The 18,591-nt window shown below is 45.2% G+C and overlaps 1 protein-coding gene across 2 annotated transcripts in view; it reads left to right on the top strand.

The window, feature by feature from the left end:
• Window positions 1–810: 810 nt before the first annotated feature.
• Window positions 811–18,591, top strand: part of ITGA6 (integrin subunit alpha 6) — a 79,792-nt gene continuing 62,011 nt past the window's right edge. For both annotated transcript variants that reach the window (XM_010377587.2, XM_010377588.2), the window contains exon 1: window positions 811–1,221. In XM_010377587.2, the coding sequence (XP_010375889.1) occupies window positions 1,040–1,221 (182 nt within the window). In that variant the 5' untranslated portion in view covers window positions 811–1,039. The remainder of the gene's footprint in view (window positions 1,222–18,591) is intronic.

Raw genomic sequence — 18,591 nt, 5'->3', positions numbered from 1 at the left:
CTTACTGGAGCTCCGCCTCATGTCCTACAGGCAGGAGCCTTCATGCCACCCACACAGAACTCGGAGCTGTCTCTTGGCCCAGCAGTTCTCCCCACTAGTTCTTAAAGTTCGGGGCTAGGAAAGAAAGGCATAATCGCCTGAGCTCCTGGCGCCACTTTAAACAACCCATCCTTGACCTGCGTGACTTCTCCCACAAGCTCTCCTGGTCACCTGGGCAAAATCCTAGGTGATCTGGGGGCAAGGCGGAGCTTCGGTTTTCTGATCTGCAAAAAGAAACACCCACTTCATAGGACTGTTAGGATGAATTGAGGGAATGGCTGGGTTGTGTATATTATACAGCACGATCAAGCTGTGTGCTGTGATCATTTTTGAGGGTTAAGTCTTTGAGGACCCAGCAGTCTACACAGCTGTAGTCCCCAAGTGTTGGGCACGCCTTAAGCACTCCACAAACACCTGTAGAAATGAATGAATGACGTATGCATCTGCACGTGGGCCCACATCTGCAAGAACAGGCTGCTCAGGCAATAAGGCCCGGTGCATCACCTGCACTTTTCTTTATAACGGGTAGTAAAGTCTCCGTCTCTCTGCGCTGCTCGGCAACCACAATTCTCTCCAGTGGGGGCGGCGGAGTGGGGCTGCTTCGCTGCGAGCTCGCCTCCGGGTCTCCCACATCGTGGCTTCCGGGCAGGTAGCCGGCGGCGGGAGAGGCGAGAGCCGGCGGGTAAGGTGCGGGCGGTGCGCCGGGCCGCGGGCGCGCAAGGAGGGGCGAGAGGGTGGGGAGGGGCGGGGCCGGCGTCCTCGTCACTTGATAAAACGCCTGTGAGTCTCCAGAGAACAACGGGCTCATTCAGCGGTCGCGAGCTGCCCGCGAGGGGGAGCGGCCGGACGGAGAGTGCGACCCGTCCCGGGGGTGGGGCTGGGCGCAGCGGCAAGAGGAGGCGAAGGTGGCCGCGGCGGTAGCAGCGCGGCAGCCTCGGACTCAGTTCGGAGCGCAGGGCGGCCGCTGCAGGTCCCCGCTCCCCTCCCCGTGCGTCCGCCCATGGCCGCCGCGGGGCAGCTGTGCCTGCTCTACCTGTCGGCCGGGCTCCTGCCCCGGCTCGGCTCAGCCTTCAACTTGGACGCTGAGGAGGACAACGTGATCCGGAAATATGGGGACCCCGGGAGCCTCTTCGGCTTCTCGCTGGCCATGCACTGGCAACTGCAGCCCGAGGACAAGCGGCTGTGAGTTCCCCGACCCTTCCCACCCCCACCGGCGCGCCGGCCTGCGCGCGAGGAGAGGCGAGGGCGCGCCCTGTTCCCGCCGGCCCTGGGGAGGAGTTGGCTCGTGGGTCGCGCCCGGGCGGGCGGAGGCGCACCCAGCGCTCAGCGCGCTCCGCTCCCCGCCCTGACCCGCTTCGCGCGGCGCCTCCCCCCATTCAGCTCGGGAAGGAGGAGCACCCGAGGGCTAGGCTGGGCCCCGGGAGAGTTTACTTTTTTTCCCTGTTTTAAACAAAGTGCTTTCCGCCGGTCCTTCCCTGCGGGCATGTTTGCTGAGACCCCGGCAGGTGGCACGCTTTGCTGAGCTTCACGTGTGTGTTTGGGGCGGGGGTGGGGTGCGGGGTCACCGCAGCTCTGCTGTGGGTTTGCAGGGAGCGTAGTTCCAGGATGGTTCAGGCCTTTCCCAAACTCACTATGCACCCCATCTCCCTCGCAGACTCGCGCGCGCCGCACAAGTTGGAAAGCCACTTTCCATGTGTCCTGCATGACTTTCCCAGCAAGGCGGGGGCGCTCCTTAGGATATACTCTTACGCGCCTGAAAAAAAAAAAAAAAAAAAAAAAAATTAACCAAGCACCTGTTCTCTGAGCTAGATCAGCTGAGAAAACAAGTCTGAGTGATGTGCCCAGCCCCCAAAGTACTCGGCCGCAACCGAGACCCGCTCGGCTCCTGCGCTGGGCGGGCACAGCCAAGGGGTTAAAGCAAAATGTCCGATCTGAGCCTGGGCTTTGCAAACAAGGTTTGAAAGGGACAACCCCCGACCGTAGCGGTAAACCTCCCAGGAGAAAGTGGAGACCGGCACTACGGGCCTCTCCTTTTATTTCTTAAACAGTGTGTGGTTCCCACATGATCGAGCTATTTAAGCCGGAGAGGGTATTTTGGCGCTTAGTCGCCTTAATCGCTATGGGGCTGCATTCTTGATCTGTGCTACTGAAAAATAGGCTCTAGCAACAAAAGGTCTCCCCTCCCCACCCAGACCTTGAGTTGAACCAGGACCTTCCAGGACCAACAGACCGGAGAAAGCAAAGTGCAGCCACAGTGAAGAGATTTTGTGTTTAGGAGAGGCGAATGAGATTTTAGAACTGGAGGAAACCTCTTGATTTCAGCGGTTAACAACTTTGGAATTCGTGAATGTTGCAGCCCCTGAATTTTAGTCAGTTGTTTTTTTCTGATAACACCTGCTAGGTGAAGCACAGAAATTAGCTGGGGGTGGGGAGGCTCTAGGAGGGTGGTCTGAGGCTGTATGCCTGGCCAGCTGCTTATACTCTGCTTTCTCTCAGAAATAATTGTTGTTAAGCTGTAAATCTGAAATGAAAGGTTCCTGTTAACTCAGATAATGGATGACGTTTATTGTCTCGGAATACTTGGTGTGTAGAATTTGAGCTTGTCAGTGCAGAAATGATTGTGGGCCAGCAGAGGGAATTCATTCTCCTGGGCATTCTCTCTCTGCACCGGAGGCCCACTGAAACCGGTGGCTTCCTTGAAATACTTGTTCAAGCAAAAAGTGTGAAGGAAACGTACTGGGACAAGAAATATCCTGGCAGTGGAGATTTGCAAAACGTGACTTTGCCAGGAATCTGTGTCGTGAAGGTTAGCAGCATGCTTGCTAAAACTTGTTACTGCTGCTGGGCTTCTCTGGTATTAGAGCTGAGGCAACTCCTCCGGAGGTAAGGATAAGCCTGCAGTGGGGTCTGATGCCTTCTAGAAATGCTCTTCTTAGCAGCTGACAGAGGGGAGAGGCCCCGTATAAGGAAGACTGTGTTTCCTGGAGTCCAAAGGCAGTGTCCACGCTTTAAAGAGGCTGTGGTTTATGTCATGTGCTGCCCACCCCCATGCTTTTGTAAAGTGTTCCAGCTTCAGGAGTAGCATTGGTCTTCCTAGGAGAACCAGCACACACAGGCCATAGCACAGGTCAGTTGTCGCCTTTGACAGTCAAGAATGTGGGTGTAAATGGCCAAGCCAGTAAGATTGAGAAAACTTCTGGACCAGCTTCCTAAATTCTGTGGAAAAACTCAGTGGGGGTCTTTCAGGGACCTGCTGGGAGAGAGACCTAAGCTGAGATTCCTTCTTGGCCTTTTATTAGCAGCCGTTAATTTACTTTGAGCTTTAATTTCTTTATCTGTAAAATGGAGATATTACTGCTTACTGGGGTTATTATGAGGATTAAGAGATAATATGCAAAGTGCTTAATGCCTGCCTGGCATGGGTACTTGCTAAATGGTAGCTGTTAATGATCATTTAAAAAGCAGTAATTGTGTACTTACTGTGTGTCAGGTACCTTACAAGGTGTCTTAAACATTCTGTGATTGTAAGATTGCCTCGGAGTAAAGCCAAAGGTTATTGTTTTGCGGTAATGATATTTTAAACTCAGTCATGTTTACGAAACCCATGTTCAAAGCAACTTAACTTTAATAGGTCTTAATTAGACTTATAACAAAAGTGAGTTTAATGAACAGGGGACTTTGAGGAAGGAGAAGTAAAATATCAGAGTTGCATGGGACTGTCAGATAAATGCACTATCATAGAAGACCTATCATAAATTTTTGTAGTTTAAATTTTCTATAGTGCCTTTATTCAGTCACATTTTAAACTCTAGTTATGACTTTATGACAGAATAATATTGTGTCAGAGAGCCTCAGAACATGTCGGGTGTTCCTAAAGCTCTGGAGACTGTAAAATTGAAGTAGATACCATAAAACTTCATCCAGGTTTTCAGGCTCTATATTAAAGAAGTTTCAGACTCCAAAAGATTACTCAATGGTCAGCCGAGTTGGTCCGCTGAGTGACTGAGGTCAGGGGCTGAGCACCTTGGACTCTTTAATTTCTCTTAGGTAGTTAAGATTGAATCATCTCCAGAGGTGGAAGGTATATGATGATGACAGTGGGTATATCCAGCCTATGAATCATCACTCTTAGCTCTTCTGGGAAGAGATGGATCTATATATGACCACAGGAAAGAACCTAGAAGAAGGAGATCTATAAGAGAGAGTTTCATGAAGTCATTTTGGATTTCTGCCAACTGTCATTTTCTTTATGGGGTCTCTCTGTCTGATCACCACCGTCTTCCAGAAATGCTCCAGGCCCGCTGTCTCTTCTGTTCTGACCCTTACTAGGTTTGTTCTTGACTTTCCTCAGACTTGTCATGTTCCATCTCTTAAAATCATATTTTCTGAACTAGAGATTATCTAGTCCAACTGCCTCTCTTTACAGATGAAGAAACCGAAGCTGAAAGTTCAGCTTGAGTAGAATCTCAACAGAATGTGGATTTGAATTTGATGTCTCTGACCGGTGCTCTTACCATCTTTAAATGGAAAAGCCAGATATGTTCTTCAGACCTGGAGAAATCGGCAAGCGTCTGAATTTTGGAAGTGTACTATATTGTGTTGATTTATCAAATTCCTTTCCTATATGCATAGGTCAGGTCTATTTAAATATTGGTGCCTGGACTCTTACTATTGATGCTATTCCAGCTGGCCTTGGAACAAGTTCTGGGTCCGTCCTTTTTTGCCTGCCCCCGCCCCATTCCCTTCAGAAAAAGCCCAGTGAAATGTGAGTTGTATTCAGAATCAGAGTTGTATTCAGGATGTGTACCTAAGCACTTGCTTCCTTGCATTTATTCACTCGGAGTGCCATGTGGCCCAGGGCCATCTTCCAGGGATTGCTGGGTCACCTTGAATGCTAAGAGTAGAGAAAAAGCCAAAATGGGCAGCGAGACTTACAGGAAGTCTTAGGACTCTGCAAGAAAGCAGAAATAGGCAAGTTTAATTTTAACACAGGCTGGTGTGAGACCAAGTAATGACAGGGTTGGGGAAAAAAAGGGTCAACATATTTATATGGTATAAATAATTTGTTGAGGAAGTCAGGTTAAATGCTCATATAAAAGGATTCCTTTATTATAAAGAAGCGGTTATTCTGTGTTCTCAGTTATATAGACTGTTTTAGCGTAACAATATATTGAGATTTAATTTAAGCTTTAATAACCAAATAGTACCAGAATTGTGGCGCATGCTTCCCTGAAGACCTCGGCTCACCATATTACTGTGGACAGTGAGGCCAGTGAATTATTTGGTATTTTCAAGAGGGACAGTGAGACAAAACAGAAAATACTGTTGTAGGCTTAGATGACAGGGTCAGTTGTGCCTGAAACACTGATTTAGTGCTGAATTTGGCCCATTTAAGAATATAATCATAGCTTAAGAATCAGTTTAAAATTTCCCCATTCTACACTAAAGCAATGTCTTAACTCCTTTGGATATCTGTAGCATGTTGTGTCTGACAATTCTGATGGTTTGTGCTTAACTGTTGTCCACTATCTTTACGAGATGATCTAATCTCTCCCAACTGGATTATAGGTTGTGTGAGGGCAGGGGTCTTAAATTCATTTCGTTGCCTGCTAGCACCTAGCATATGCCTTGCAAATACAATAGAGTCTGATATTATACACTCAATTTAACCTGTGAAATCAACTCTTTCTGCTGAGGGTGGAGAGGGAGAAATCCCTTTCTCTAACCCTTCGCCCTTCCTTGCTCAGGCCTTGGTATCTTCTGCCTCCGAGGAAACGGAAGCTATAAGCTTAGCAAAGAAACGCACAATAAGTTAATTCTTGGTTTTTGATTTTTCAAAGGCGGGGGTTCCAGCTAAGGGATTTTCATGAGTGATTTTAAGTTACACTTGGCTTTTGCCCTAAAGGCAGACTTTAGAACCTAACCCCAGAAATACAGGCTGACCTACACTGCAGTGGTTATTCAGGACTTGCTGAGGTGGTTGGTTGTTATGAGGCTGGATAGAGAAGGATGGCTGTGGAATAGAGATCCTTCTGAGAGCAACTTGACGGGAGTGTGGGAGTCAAATGGAAGTGTGCAGTACATGCATGAAGTTGCTTGTGAATTGTTAGCGGGAGGTTTATTTCTTCCAGGATAGTAAGGGAATCTTGGATATATTTAACTCCTTTGGTAGGATGGTGGGAAGGCTGCTTACCTACTCCAGGGGTGAGCCTAGGAGCCATAGTGTGGGATCTGGGAATCTGTGTAGCACCCCCGCTGGCTCCTGGGAGGATGATGGTAAAGATTAAGTAATGCAGCAGTGGGAAGTGGATGTAGTCTCAGCCCCCAGTGCCCATCTTCCTTTTCTGGGCTTGGGTACAACTCAGGAATCAAATAACTTTATATCTGGAAGGAAGCTTAGGGGTTCTGAAACCTGGCTGGTCTTCAGGGTAATTACTTGGGCAACGTTTTATAAAAGTGTGATTCTCAGCCTAGCCCAGATCTATTACGTCAGTTTCCATAAGTGTGCTCCAAGAATCTGTTCTTAAAGTCTTCTTCGTTTGAGTCAGACTAGATTTTCTCCTTTACACAGAAGGCAGAGTGTAAAGTAGTGACTAAGAGCAGAGCCTAGAGCCAGGTGGGATCAAACCCTTTTCTGCCATTGACTAGCTATGACTTTGTGCAGGATTCCTAACCTTCCTAGGCCTTCCTGCCTTCAGCTGTGAAGCTAGGATCCTCGCACATTAGAGTAGTCCTGGTCCAGAGTGAGCACTTCGTGTTTGTTAAATAGATGAGGAAACCAAGACTGTAAGAGGTGCAGTGGCCGTGGCATGTTGGGCAAACTTGGTCTTCAGTCTGCATCTTCCCTGCTTCCCGGTCTGTGTTGTGTGTGTGCTTTCTCCTTTTACGTTTGGTTTTCATCACGTTTAAGTGTACATTCTCCCTTTCTTCCATTCCATTCTCCAGTTGGGAAGTGTGTCTCAGAAGAGCCGTGCCTTCTGCTTAGCAGCCCTTCGTAGCCACTAAGCCATAGATAAATCCCAGTGAGGTCTCAGTGTTCAGAGATGAGTGGACAGATGGGCGCACAGACATGGCGGGGCGTGACTGCGGGCTGGATACCCAAGGAGGGTGGGTGGTGCAGTTACAGGATGGGCTTACTGCTAAGGAATACCACCTGTCTGGTTTCCAGGCCTTCTTAGACCTCTGTGACCTTGAAAGCACCCCCACATCTCCATCCCTAGGAGGCTGGATAACTTGCACAACACCCAGGGCAGGTTTGAAGACGATTTATTTTTCTTAGTTTTTTGCTTGGCACTAATGTTTACTAGGAAGGAGCTTGTGGATTATTGATGACAAGACTGCCTAAGGTTGGAAAGTATGTGGGCAAAGTATGGAAGTAGTGTTTCCCTCGCAGGTTTGTTTGTTAAACTGGCATTTAGGTTTACAAACACTGATCTCTTGGAACTAAGTTAAAAGGCTAATTGTTAATTAGCCCTGAACTGGGCCAGGTAGATGGGCCTCTCACCAGCGTGGGTCCCTGTCAACCTAATAACAGGGCTTGATAACCACCATCAAATCTGCTGTCTGGCTTTTCCATTTAGATAAACAAAGCAAGATGATCTCAAACCAGCGTACCGATTCCGAGATTGGCATGTTTGTAGAAGACTGTTTACAGGCCACAGTGTGGCAGCAGACCCTCCCCAGTTCAGCCCCATGCCAGATTCCAACGTTGGATCCCACTATCGCTCCATCTCATCCTAAATTGGCAAAAAGTCTGTTTAGAAAACTAAGTCTCTCAAACCAATTAAATGGTAAAGACGACTGTTCTGAATTAGGGGAATGGGAGGAAGTACCACTAAACGCAAGTACAAAGGGCAAAAACTTGTGACATGGAGCCATGGGTATCTGCTTGCATGTTTATTTGCCAACTGGCTAGTATATTTTGCATGTCATGCAATCTGAAACTTACTTTTTTGAAAAGCCATTTCAGATATAGTATAAGAAAAGCCTTTGAGAGAAATATGCTTTCTAAGCCTGGGAGTATAGAAATAAAAATAAGCTTTGCAATAATTTGAAAGGGGCACACTGGTTAGTGATTTCTTGAAGAGTAAGGAAGCACTGGGTAATGCCTCTTTACCCAAGAGCTGTGTTTGCTTTGCTCGATGATATCAATGTCACTGTGGTTTCTTCATTTTGAAAAGGACGTTCATTTGTACTGAGGTTGTTTTAAGTGTGTGTTTGAGAGAGAGAGAGAGTTGCAAATGATAATAAACATTTCAGACCCAGAGGGTAGAATATCACCGAACCTAAGCTTTCCTGAGCCAAATACCTCCTTTGTCCTTGCAGAATCTGGAGCCCTTCTCTTCCGGATATGCTGCCATTATGATAAAGTATTGTGATGTAAAGTTAACAAGAGGATCCTTATCCAAGTGAATCATAGCCAAGGGGTGGAATGGTTGGCCTCTGGTATGGATGCCCCATTCAGCAGCACTGAGAGTTTGGAGTTGTTCTGTTCTCCTTCCTCCTTACTGAAGGTAGTAAGAAATCCTCCCTAGGCCCCATTCCCCTGATATATCTTGTTGGGTGATGGCCTCTTACTGGCAGTGTGATTATGTATGTCCCTTTAGAACAAAGGTATCGAAACAATAAAAGTTGTGAAATGGAAATGTTTAGAATTCTACAAGGCTCCAGAGAGATTAGAGATAGGTAGGAAAAAGGCCATTGTTTTCCAATCAAAGGTGCTGAAAACCTGTTGATTGGACCTAAGGAATCCAGCTTTGCTGTGACACAAAACCCAAGAGTTTTCTTTCTTTCTTCTTTTTTTCTTTTTTTTTTTGAAACAGAGTCTCATTCTGTTTGCCCAAGCTGGAGTGTAGTGATGCGATTTCACTTCTCTGCAGCCTTGACCTTCTTGGGCTTAGACAGTCCTCCTGCCTCTGCCTATGAGTAGCTGGGACTACAAGTGTGCAGCACCACACCCAGCTAATGTTTTTTGTGTTTTTAGTAGAGTCAGAATGTCACCATGTTGGCCAGGCTGGTCTTGAACTCCTGGACTGTGGCAATCAGCCCGGCTTGGCCTCCCAAAGTGTTGGGATTACAAGCGTGAGCCACCGTGCCCAGCCCCAAGAGTTTTCAAAAAAGGAAGAGTTCCAAGAGGCTCAGAAGTGATCAGGTGGACATGCAGAGACATAATTCTAGGAAAGGGATATTATTAATATTTGCCAGTGAGGCCTCGTTACTGCTGTTGAGACTAGGCCCAGGTGCTGACTTAAGACGATACTTTGAAAAAGCTGAGAGGCTTAAAGACCTGGGTGATGAATGAAGAAGACTTCCGTGAATTTACAAGTGCAAAGAGAGATGGGTCTGGGCACTGCTGGGCCTTTTAGAGGCGCAAGGACAGTAGCCTTGGGGAAGGCTGAAGGAGACACCTATTGAATTAGATGGCACCAAGACTGAGGGAGGTCTTTTGGGAATCCCAGACTAGAGAAGTATTTTAATGCCAAGAACATGGGAAAGCCATTTCAGATACTGTATCAGATAAGCCAGCTTAGAAAGAAAAGTACCTTCTAAGGCTTGCCCTCTATTTAGAAAGGGCTGCTACAGAGGTTAACTGAGAAGGGGTTGTAGGAATGTGGAGAGGCATTGTGAGGACCCTCATTCAGGTTGATCTGGGAGGTAAGGTCTGAGAGACAATGATCCCTCTCCCCAAGCTTAGCAGCCATGCCAGAAGCCACCTGAGAAGGTTTTTCAATATCGTAGAATATGTAAGCTCTGTGAGCTCATTTATTTCTCTGTGTGTGTGTACATGTTGATTTATACTTGTTTTCTGTTTTAACCCAAAGAAATAGGGATTTTTGTCTTTATTTGAACATCAGGGGAATGTGCTCTAGACCTGTCAGAGAAACCATGGCCAGCTTTTTGGGGTTTTCCTATAGAAATTGTTCATTCGACAGATATTCACTGAATATTTACTATGTATTTGGCATGGTTCTAGTGCTGGGGCTACAGCAGGAAACAAAATAGACAACATCCCTGCCTATGTTCTGACTGGGGAGACAAACCATAGACAAAAAGGTGTGTTATGTTAGATAGTAATAATTAATGCAGAAGTGTTAATGCAAGGGAGGGGAGAATGGTTGGTGTGATCTGCAAAAATAAAGTGGAGAGAGGGAACAGGGAGGTACAGATGGGGAGGGAAGTAGTCGGCAATAGGGCCACCTGGGAAGACTTTACTGAGAAGGTGAAGCTGCATTCCTGGCAGAGAGAATGGCAAACACAAAGGCCCTAAGGCAGAAGCATGTTCAGGCAAAGCAGCAAGCCTCCTTGGAGGCAGATTGTATAGGGCGTTATGGATCATCGAATGACTGGCTTTTACTCATGAATGAGATGGGGGGGAGCATTGGAAGGTTCTGAGAAGAGTGACCTCACCTGGATTTTACATGGATTTCTCTGGCCTGCTGCCTTGAGGGTAGACTGTATGAGGACAAGGATAGAAGTAATGATACTAACTAGGAGGCTCCTGTAATAAACAGATGGTGCTTTGGACCAATGTGGCAGCAATGAAGATAGTAAAAAGTTCTTGGATTCTGGGTATGTCTTGAAAGTAGAATCAACAGGATTTCCTGTGGACTAGATATCAGTTGGGACAGACAGAGTAGAGAAGAATGTGTCCAAAGTTTTTGACCTGAGCAGCTGGAAGGATGGAGTTCTATTATGGTTTGGGGAGAAATGTGAGAGGAATAGATTTTGGGGGCGGGACAGGAGTATGGTTTTAGATGTGTCAGGTTTGTAGTGTCTGGACAACCAAGTGAGTTATTTAGGCAGTTGAGTAAGCAGCTGAGTCAATTTTAAAAATTGAATTTAAAAGCCTGAAATTCAATTGGAAAGGTTTGATTGGTGATGCAAGTAGAGGAGCCTCTAGGTTGTGTTTAGAGTGATGAACTGATGAGGGCACCAAGGACGGGGACAGAGGCCTGAGCCCTATGGTGTTCCTACACATGGAGGTTAGGGAGAGCCCTGGGGACTGACACCTATGGCAGGAGGAGAAGGAGGGAGTGTGTGGTCCTGGAAGCCACATGATGGTGTTTCAGAAAGGAAGTAAAAGATCATTTATATCAAATGACACTGAGATTTGATCATGAGATTGGCAGTGTAGAAGCCACTGGCGACCTTGTGAGAGCACTGATGAGGGGAAGTGGGAGCAATGCCTAATTGGAGTGGGTTTGTGAGAGAACAGGAGAGAAGGAATTGGAGACCATAGGAACTCTTGAGGGGTTTTGCTGTAGAGGGGAGCAGAGCCATGGGGACTGGAAGGGGAAACAGTGGGTTTTTGTTTTGTTTTGTTTAACATGGGAGAAGATTATAGTGAGCTGGTTTGATGAAGATGATTCAGTCAAAAAGGAAAAGTTAATGCAAGAGAGGGGAGAACTGTTGGTGTGACCTCACCAAACAAGTAGGTGAGAGAGAACGTACCATGGGGGAGCTGGCCTGATGACTGGGGCAAGGGTAGCTCATCACAGTCATGAGGAAGAAAGGCCAGATAAGGGGCACCGATGCAGGTAGGTGGCTAGTTGTCCTGGTGGAAGGGCACGAGGTTTTTCCATTGTTTCTAATTTCTCAGTGAATAATAAGTCATTAGCTCTAAGTTACTCGGTAGTTGTGTAAAAGTTTGCCTCATTAGGAGTAAGAACTTCACTGAGGCAGATGGATGTGGGTTTGTATCCCAGCTCCTTTACATTCTATGGATTTTGATGTTGGACAAATTACTTGTCTTCATTGGTCAAATGGAGGTACTAATAGCACCTACCTCAAAGCGTTGTGAACATTAAAGGTGAGGATAAAGCACTTAGCAGGGTGCCTGGCACATCCAATCAACATCAACCTTTACTGTTATGGGTCTCTTAAAGTAAAATATGAACGTAATTCCCTCACACTGGGGAGTTTTTGTAGCTTTCTTATCTTTTCAGTCCGGTGGACAGCAGAGGTTGTTACCCTTTGGGGGCCAGGTCCAAGGTTAACTTTCCCTATGGAAGACTGCAACTGGAGGGCAGTCCACAGGCCGCCATGAAGTATACATTGTCTTGATGAAGACAGGAAGGGGAAATACGGGACTTGGCAGAAGAAAGAGAAGATGGCAACATGTCAAAACTCTTTGGCAATCTGCAGACCTTTGTGCTGTATTTGAGCTACAGAGAGCCACGACTTTTTATTTTGAGTTCTTACAAGGCTCATTTTAGGTGTGGAGAGAGCGCTTGCCATGTGGGTCTGCAGGTCCAGAATTGGGTAGTGCCCTGGATGGCACAGTATTGGTGTATCCTGCAGCCTGAGTGGACAGGAGGGGGTTGATACGGGGTGCCTGTAGGACAGGGTGGAAGCCAGCTCTGGGAACGCAGCAGGAGAGCCAAGGCTGTGCTTCCTATTCCTGCTGGCCTGGTTGATTTGTCTTTGTAATCCTAGTCAATGTATCCAGCATCTCACTGCATATATTGAATAAAAAATGACACATGGCCTTCTTGAATTTTCAGGAGTGTAGAAAATGAGGTTAAATCAGCACTTCGGGTTTTAAAATATTGTCCTTTTTCAATTTCTTCTTTCAAGATGATTGGTATAGACCTTGAGGGAAATCTGAGTCCAGAAGGAAATAGAGACTATCTTTGGAATTTGCAAAAGTGTGAGTCATCAGGACTTGGGCATCCATTCCCCTGGTGTGCTGCAAATCAGATATAAAACATCTTCCTGAGGTGGCATGGTGATGGTATGAAAGCTTCATTATAGTACAGAATGAAGTGTGTGCCTATATAAAACACGTCTTTGAAGACATTGCAAGCTTTTGGTGGTTGCTTTGCAGTATGCCTCTATTTATGTTCACCTGCCTCCATCATACAGTGCTTTTGTGAAAATGGCAGGGAAGCACTGACCAGCTCAACCTTTTCTCTATAGGAAGAAGACTGAGACCCAGAAAAGTCAAGTGACAGCTAGTCGGTGGCAATGTGGGCCCTGAACTCTAGCTCGCAGTGCTCAGTCCACCTGATGGTATGCCATACACATCTTCCATTTGGTGAAATAACCCATTCTTGGAGTTAAACTTGTGCCACATAAATCTTGCCCTTGATAGAACAGTATCTTGGGTTTTTAAATGTCCCCTGTATCGTGGGCTGGGAGAGGTAGCAAATACAGCCACTGTCACCCTTTCCCCTACTTACTAGGGCACTCTAAATGACCATAAAACATGTTTTCAGTGGAGTCTCGGAATTCTTCAGGTCAACGTTGGTCAGCCTTCACTGTCGTGTGGGTATTTGCAAATAAGACAGCACCTGTTTGCCCTCTTGGCCTTGCTAAATCTTGTGCATATGGAAGGCACCCTATAAATGTCTGCCTGATGGATATGATTCCTGTTGGTTTGTGAGCTTCCTGAGAACAAGACTGACGTCTTGTTCATTTTTGGTTCAAATCTAATACATAGAAATGGACATTCAGTAGGTATTCGTTGAGCTCTTTGATTCCCCAAATACATTAAAGGCTTTTAGAGAATAGGAACCAGGGTAACCATTTCTTTAGAATGATCTTTTACACGCTGGTACTTTGAAAACAAAAAATTGTGGTAAAATATACATGACAAAATTTATTTTAACCATTTTAAAGTGTATGATTCAGTACTGTTAAGTATATTCACATCATTTCTTGCCTGGAAATGATGTTGTTTCATATTATGAGGCCATAAAGTATTGATAAGCTAAGCAAACTTTAACTCAATATATGATTGTGCTGAATCATATATCATTTAATACTATATTCTAATGTGTATTAGTGGCAATGAAATTAAAAGTTTAACATATTTATGGTACAAGTTGAAATTTAGTCTCATAGCTTATTATGTGTTTTTCCAATCTGGTTAAGGACTGCTATGAGTTGAATTCAGCAGTTGTATACCTGGCACCAGCAGCCTTTGAAAAACCAAGTAATTTAAGTTTTTAATTGAGTAACAGAAAATTGCAACTGATAAAATGCCTGGCTATATTAGCTTATTTGTCATTTATATGTTGTTAGTACTCCTTAACTCTTGGTAGCTTTAAGATGAAACCAAGAGTGGTTTTAGTTGCATTCTGTGTTTCGATTGAAGCTGAGGCTTGATTTGTGGCTTGAAGTTTGAAAGGAAGTGCCTGTTTGTTCAGGGAACACCAATTGGACTAACAGCTGTCCTTTGTAGGAAGGTCATCTTTAGCTTGTCTTGCAAATACTTTCCTTGTTCATTAATTCCTGCTCCCCACCCTGCTTCCTTTAGAGCCATGTTAATCTGTTACCTGGGAGGAGCTCTAGATCCTTGAGTTTATAATGACTAATTTCTCTGTTGCTCTCATCCTGTTGAGTTTAATAGGCTGTCTTTTTTCTTACTGATGTTTTCATGATGAGATTTCTAATAAGCTATTTGGGAGCCATCAGAATAGAAACTGATAAATATTATCTATCTATTAGCTGTCAGAATAAAAGCTTACTGAGGGTTCTGAACTGTGAGGCCACTGAAGGCAGGGGCTTGGGTCTGATTTATCTGTATTTGCCTAGAGCTTTAATAGAGCCTGACACTTGTAACTCTTAAAAATATGCTTTAAAATAAATCTAAATTCAGCCAGGCATGGTGGCTCATGCCAATGATCCCAGCACTTTGGGAGGCTGAGGTGGGAGGATGGCCTGAGCCCAGGAACTCAAGGTGAGAATGAGCTATGATTGTGTCACTGCACTCCAGCTTGGGTAACAGAGTGGAGACTCTGTCTCTTAAAAAAAAAAAAAAATCGGATCCTAGTGCGTAAGACATAGGTGTTTTCATCTGTGAAAGAGAGTAGACACATTCTAGTAATACCCAATGTTTTTGTGAATTTCTTTACAATTGAAACTATTTGCCACTTGCAGAAGTTGGGAAGGAGCTTGGGGAATGGCCTAGAAAGGTAGACCATCACCCTCATTTCATAGAATAAGAAACGGAGACCTAGGATTTGTCATAGTCCTGCAGACAGCTACAGACACAGCTGTGCCCGCAGCTCCCTTGCCCTGAGTTGTTTCTGCTTCATTTCCTGCTAGAACCCCATCCCGCCCTCACCCCTAAGCAGACGTCCACCTAGCTAATGTGTCTGTTTTTATAAAATGTCACCAGAAGCTTAAGCACATCTGTTCGTGTCCCACCAAACTTGTCTGAATCTCTTTATCATAGAGAGGTGCCATCCTGAGTTGCTCAGATGATAAACATTTCTCCATTAGAAACTAGGCTTGGATTTGCCTGTGGCCACAAATCCAGAAGCAGCTGTGTGTTCCGCATATTGGTCACCAACGCCTGCGTTAATCCTATTTCTGAATAAGGAGTCCTGGTTACTGCCACACCCCTCATTCATTGCTTTAGAGTAGATGAAAGGCGAGGCGCCTGACTCAGGCCACGACTCACTCTGCTTGGGTAAAAACCCAGCTCCTCCCGGTAGGAAGTGATTGCCCCAGGCAGGTTGAGGAGTGCCCCTGGTATCCAGGACTAAAGCGTTTGGACCCTGCAGCTATTTATAAACAGCACTTTACAGTGCTTTCCGTCTGAATATTGGGACTCCCTTGAATGGACAGATTCAGTCCCTTCTGAAAGGAGGATGGATGCAGGGTGAGGAGTTCGTGTTGGATGTATTTTCAGAGCCGAAAGGTTCCCCTGAATGCTGTCAGTGCCATGGATGTTTATAGGGAAGGTTAGAGTTCCTCTCTGATGTCACTGCATTTTATGCTGTAGCTCACTTGACTGTGGGACTCTGTAGGAAGGCTTATCTACCTTTTCAGCTGTTGCACCTCTTTTCTTCCATGTAGTTTGGCCTCTGCCTTACATTCGCTCTTTATTGTAATGCCCTGGTTGCCAGCACAGTGCTTGGCCCACAGTAGATAGGTTTTTGTGAGCTTGCTTTACTGATGTGTTGTCATGCCTCTGGAACAGGCTGTAAAAATCAATCTTTGACTCTTTTTGCCAGCAACTGCCTACATAAAGAGAGCATGTGTGAGCTTGTTTTATGCAATTATAAGGTTTGCTTCATGACTTGTGGGCACTGATTTTTTTTTTAACCTCATTATCTCCGTCATTTTCTCTGCAAGATTTTCAGTGACTCCCATGTCCATGGACTGACTTCCATTTTTAAAATTTCATTTTTATTTTTGAATAGGTAGTACAGTCACATGGTACAAATATTAAAACTACGAAGATGGAATGAAAGTCAGCCTCCCACCCTTGATCTCCAGTCACCCTGTTCTTCCTGAATGCAGCTATTGTTTCACCAGCTTACTGTGAATCCTTCAGAGCCACCTATACATTTATAAGCAAATATGTACATAGTGTTTTTTTTTTTGTTTTTTTACTCATTTGCCATGTAGATTCTTCTGCACCTTGCTCTTTTTCTCCTGGTATGTTTTAATGCCTGTTCAATCTTGTAAATAAAGAGCTTCCTTAGTATTTTTAATCTCTGCATAATAGTCAGTTTCAAGGATGAACTATGATTTATTTAACCCATTTGGGTATTCAGATAATTTCTAATCCTTTGCTGTTAAAAGCAGTGCTGCAGTGAAGAACTTTGTGCTTCCCTCATTTCACCTTAAATGGGGGATTAATTAATTCCTAGTGCAGAGTGGCCTGGCCAGCGTTGTTGTTTTAATGGTCGTGGCTGATTCTGGAGGAGTGACTGCCCTCATTCCTTTCTATCCTAACCATCTGATACGACCAAAGGCTATGCTATCAGTGGGTTTAGTGGAGTCTTTTCAACAATAGAGTTGCCAGCCTTATGCCCAAGCTGTTGGATCCCTGAAGGCTTCAGTGTTTATGCCCTAGCTGTACTTTACCCTTGTTAAAATGTACGTGTTAAAATTAGAGTGGCTTGTTGGAATGTATAAGATTGCATATAGTGTTTCATGTTTCATCACTGTGTTGAGTTTGCAAAGTTACTTGACATTATTTTTTCTTTTTTGAGACAGGGTCTCACGCTCTTGCCCAGGCTGGAGTACAAGTGGCGTAATCACGGGTTACTGCAGCCTCAACCTGCTGGGCTCAGGTGATCCTCCCACCTCGGCCTCCTGAGTACCAGGGACTACAGGCATGCACCACCACGCCTAGCTAATCTTTGTATTTTTTGTAGAGATGAGGTTTCACCATGTTGCTCAGGCTGGTCTCAAATTCCTGGGCTCAAGTGATCCTCCCACCTTGGCCCCCAAAGTTCTGGGATTACAGATGTGAGCCACTGTGCCTGGCCCATTGTTTCATTTGATCCTTGCAACACCCTATGAGAAAATTTAGATAGAACGATTTCACAGATAATCTATAGTGATACTCAGCTAACGGGTGGTACTGCCAGGACTTGAACCCACCATTCTTGTAACTTTCTTGGTATTTCTGATTGTGGTTGTGGCCTGCTGCTTTGTTATGGGGCAGAAAAGAAGATGGAAGCTTTCTGGAGGTAGCTGCTACAGGCATACACTGTATTATCTCAGCAATAACAAGTCCAAGTAGGACTGATATGGTATACACAAAGAAGTTAGTAGTTGCTGAAATATTGAAATAACTTTCATTCTAGTTGGTACAGGTTGAGTATCCCAAATATGAACAACCAAAACCTGAAATGCTCCAAAGCTGGCAACTTTTTGAGTGTTTTTGAGTGCCTGCCAACATGACGTGCAAGAGAAACATTCATTTTAGCATTTCGGATTTTGGATTTTTAGATTTGGGATGCTCAGTAGGTATTAATGCAAATATTCCGAAATCCAAAAAAAAAAAACCCACAAAACCAAAAAAACCCAAAACATTGTGGTGCCAAGCATTTCAGAAAAATGATACTGTAAATAGCTCTGTACCAAACCCCCTGAGTTTCCTTCTCTACTTCCCTGGCCACTTTTCACATAGGAACCCCCCTAATCACCACATATTTCCCCCCACAACCCAGCAACTAAAGGGGAAATGCCCTCATAAACAAGGAGCCCCTGGATTGTAGCTCCCGTGCTATGGCCACCATCTGTACTTGCTAATTGGTTCCCAAGCTATACTGGTCCCTAAATGTTCTTGAATATCTAAGTGCAGGAATGGAGTAGTAAACAATTTAAACGTTTAGGCATGTAACTTAATTTCGGTAGGTTTTTTTTTTTTTTTTGGAGACAGTCTTGCTGTCACCTAGGCTGGAGTGCAGTGGCGGGATCTTGGCTCACTGCAACCTCCGCCTCCCAGTTTCAAGCGATTCTCCTGTATCAGCAGGATCTTGGCTCACTGCAACCTCTGCCTCCTGGGTTCAAGCGATTCTCTTGTCTCAGCCTCCCTAGTAGCTGGGACTACAGGAGCCCACCACCACACCTGGTTAATTTTTTTGTATTTTTAGTTAGAGACAGGGTTTTGCTACGTTGGCCAGGCTAGTCTTGAACTCCTGACCTCAAGTGACTGCACGCGTCAGCCTCCTAAACTGCTGAGATTACAGGCATTAGCCACCGTGCCCGGCCGGTATTTATATTTTCTAAATTGCCTTTGTTGTTCACAGTATCCTATTTCTAAATCTGTTTTCTTTTTCCTTTTTTTTTTTTTTTTTTTTC

This window comes from Rhinopithecus roxellana, chromosome 14, assembly GCF_007565055.1.
Source record: "Rhinopithecus roxellana isolate Shanxi Qingling chromosome 14, ASM756505v1, whole genome shotgun sequence".
Taxonomy (NCBI): Eukaryota; Metazoa; Chordata; class Mammalia; order Primates; family Cercopithecidae; genus Rhinopithecus; species Rhinopithecus roxellana.
This window is presented reverse-complemented; position numbering and strand designations above follow the sequence as displayed.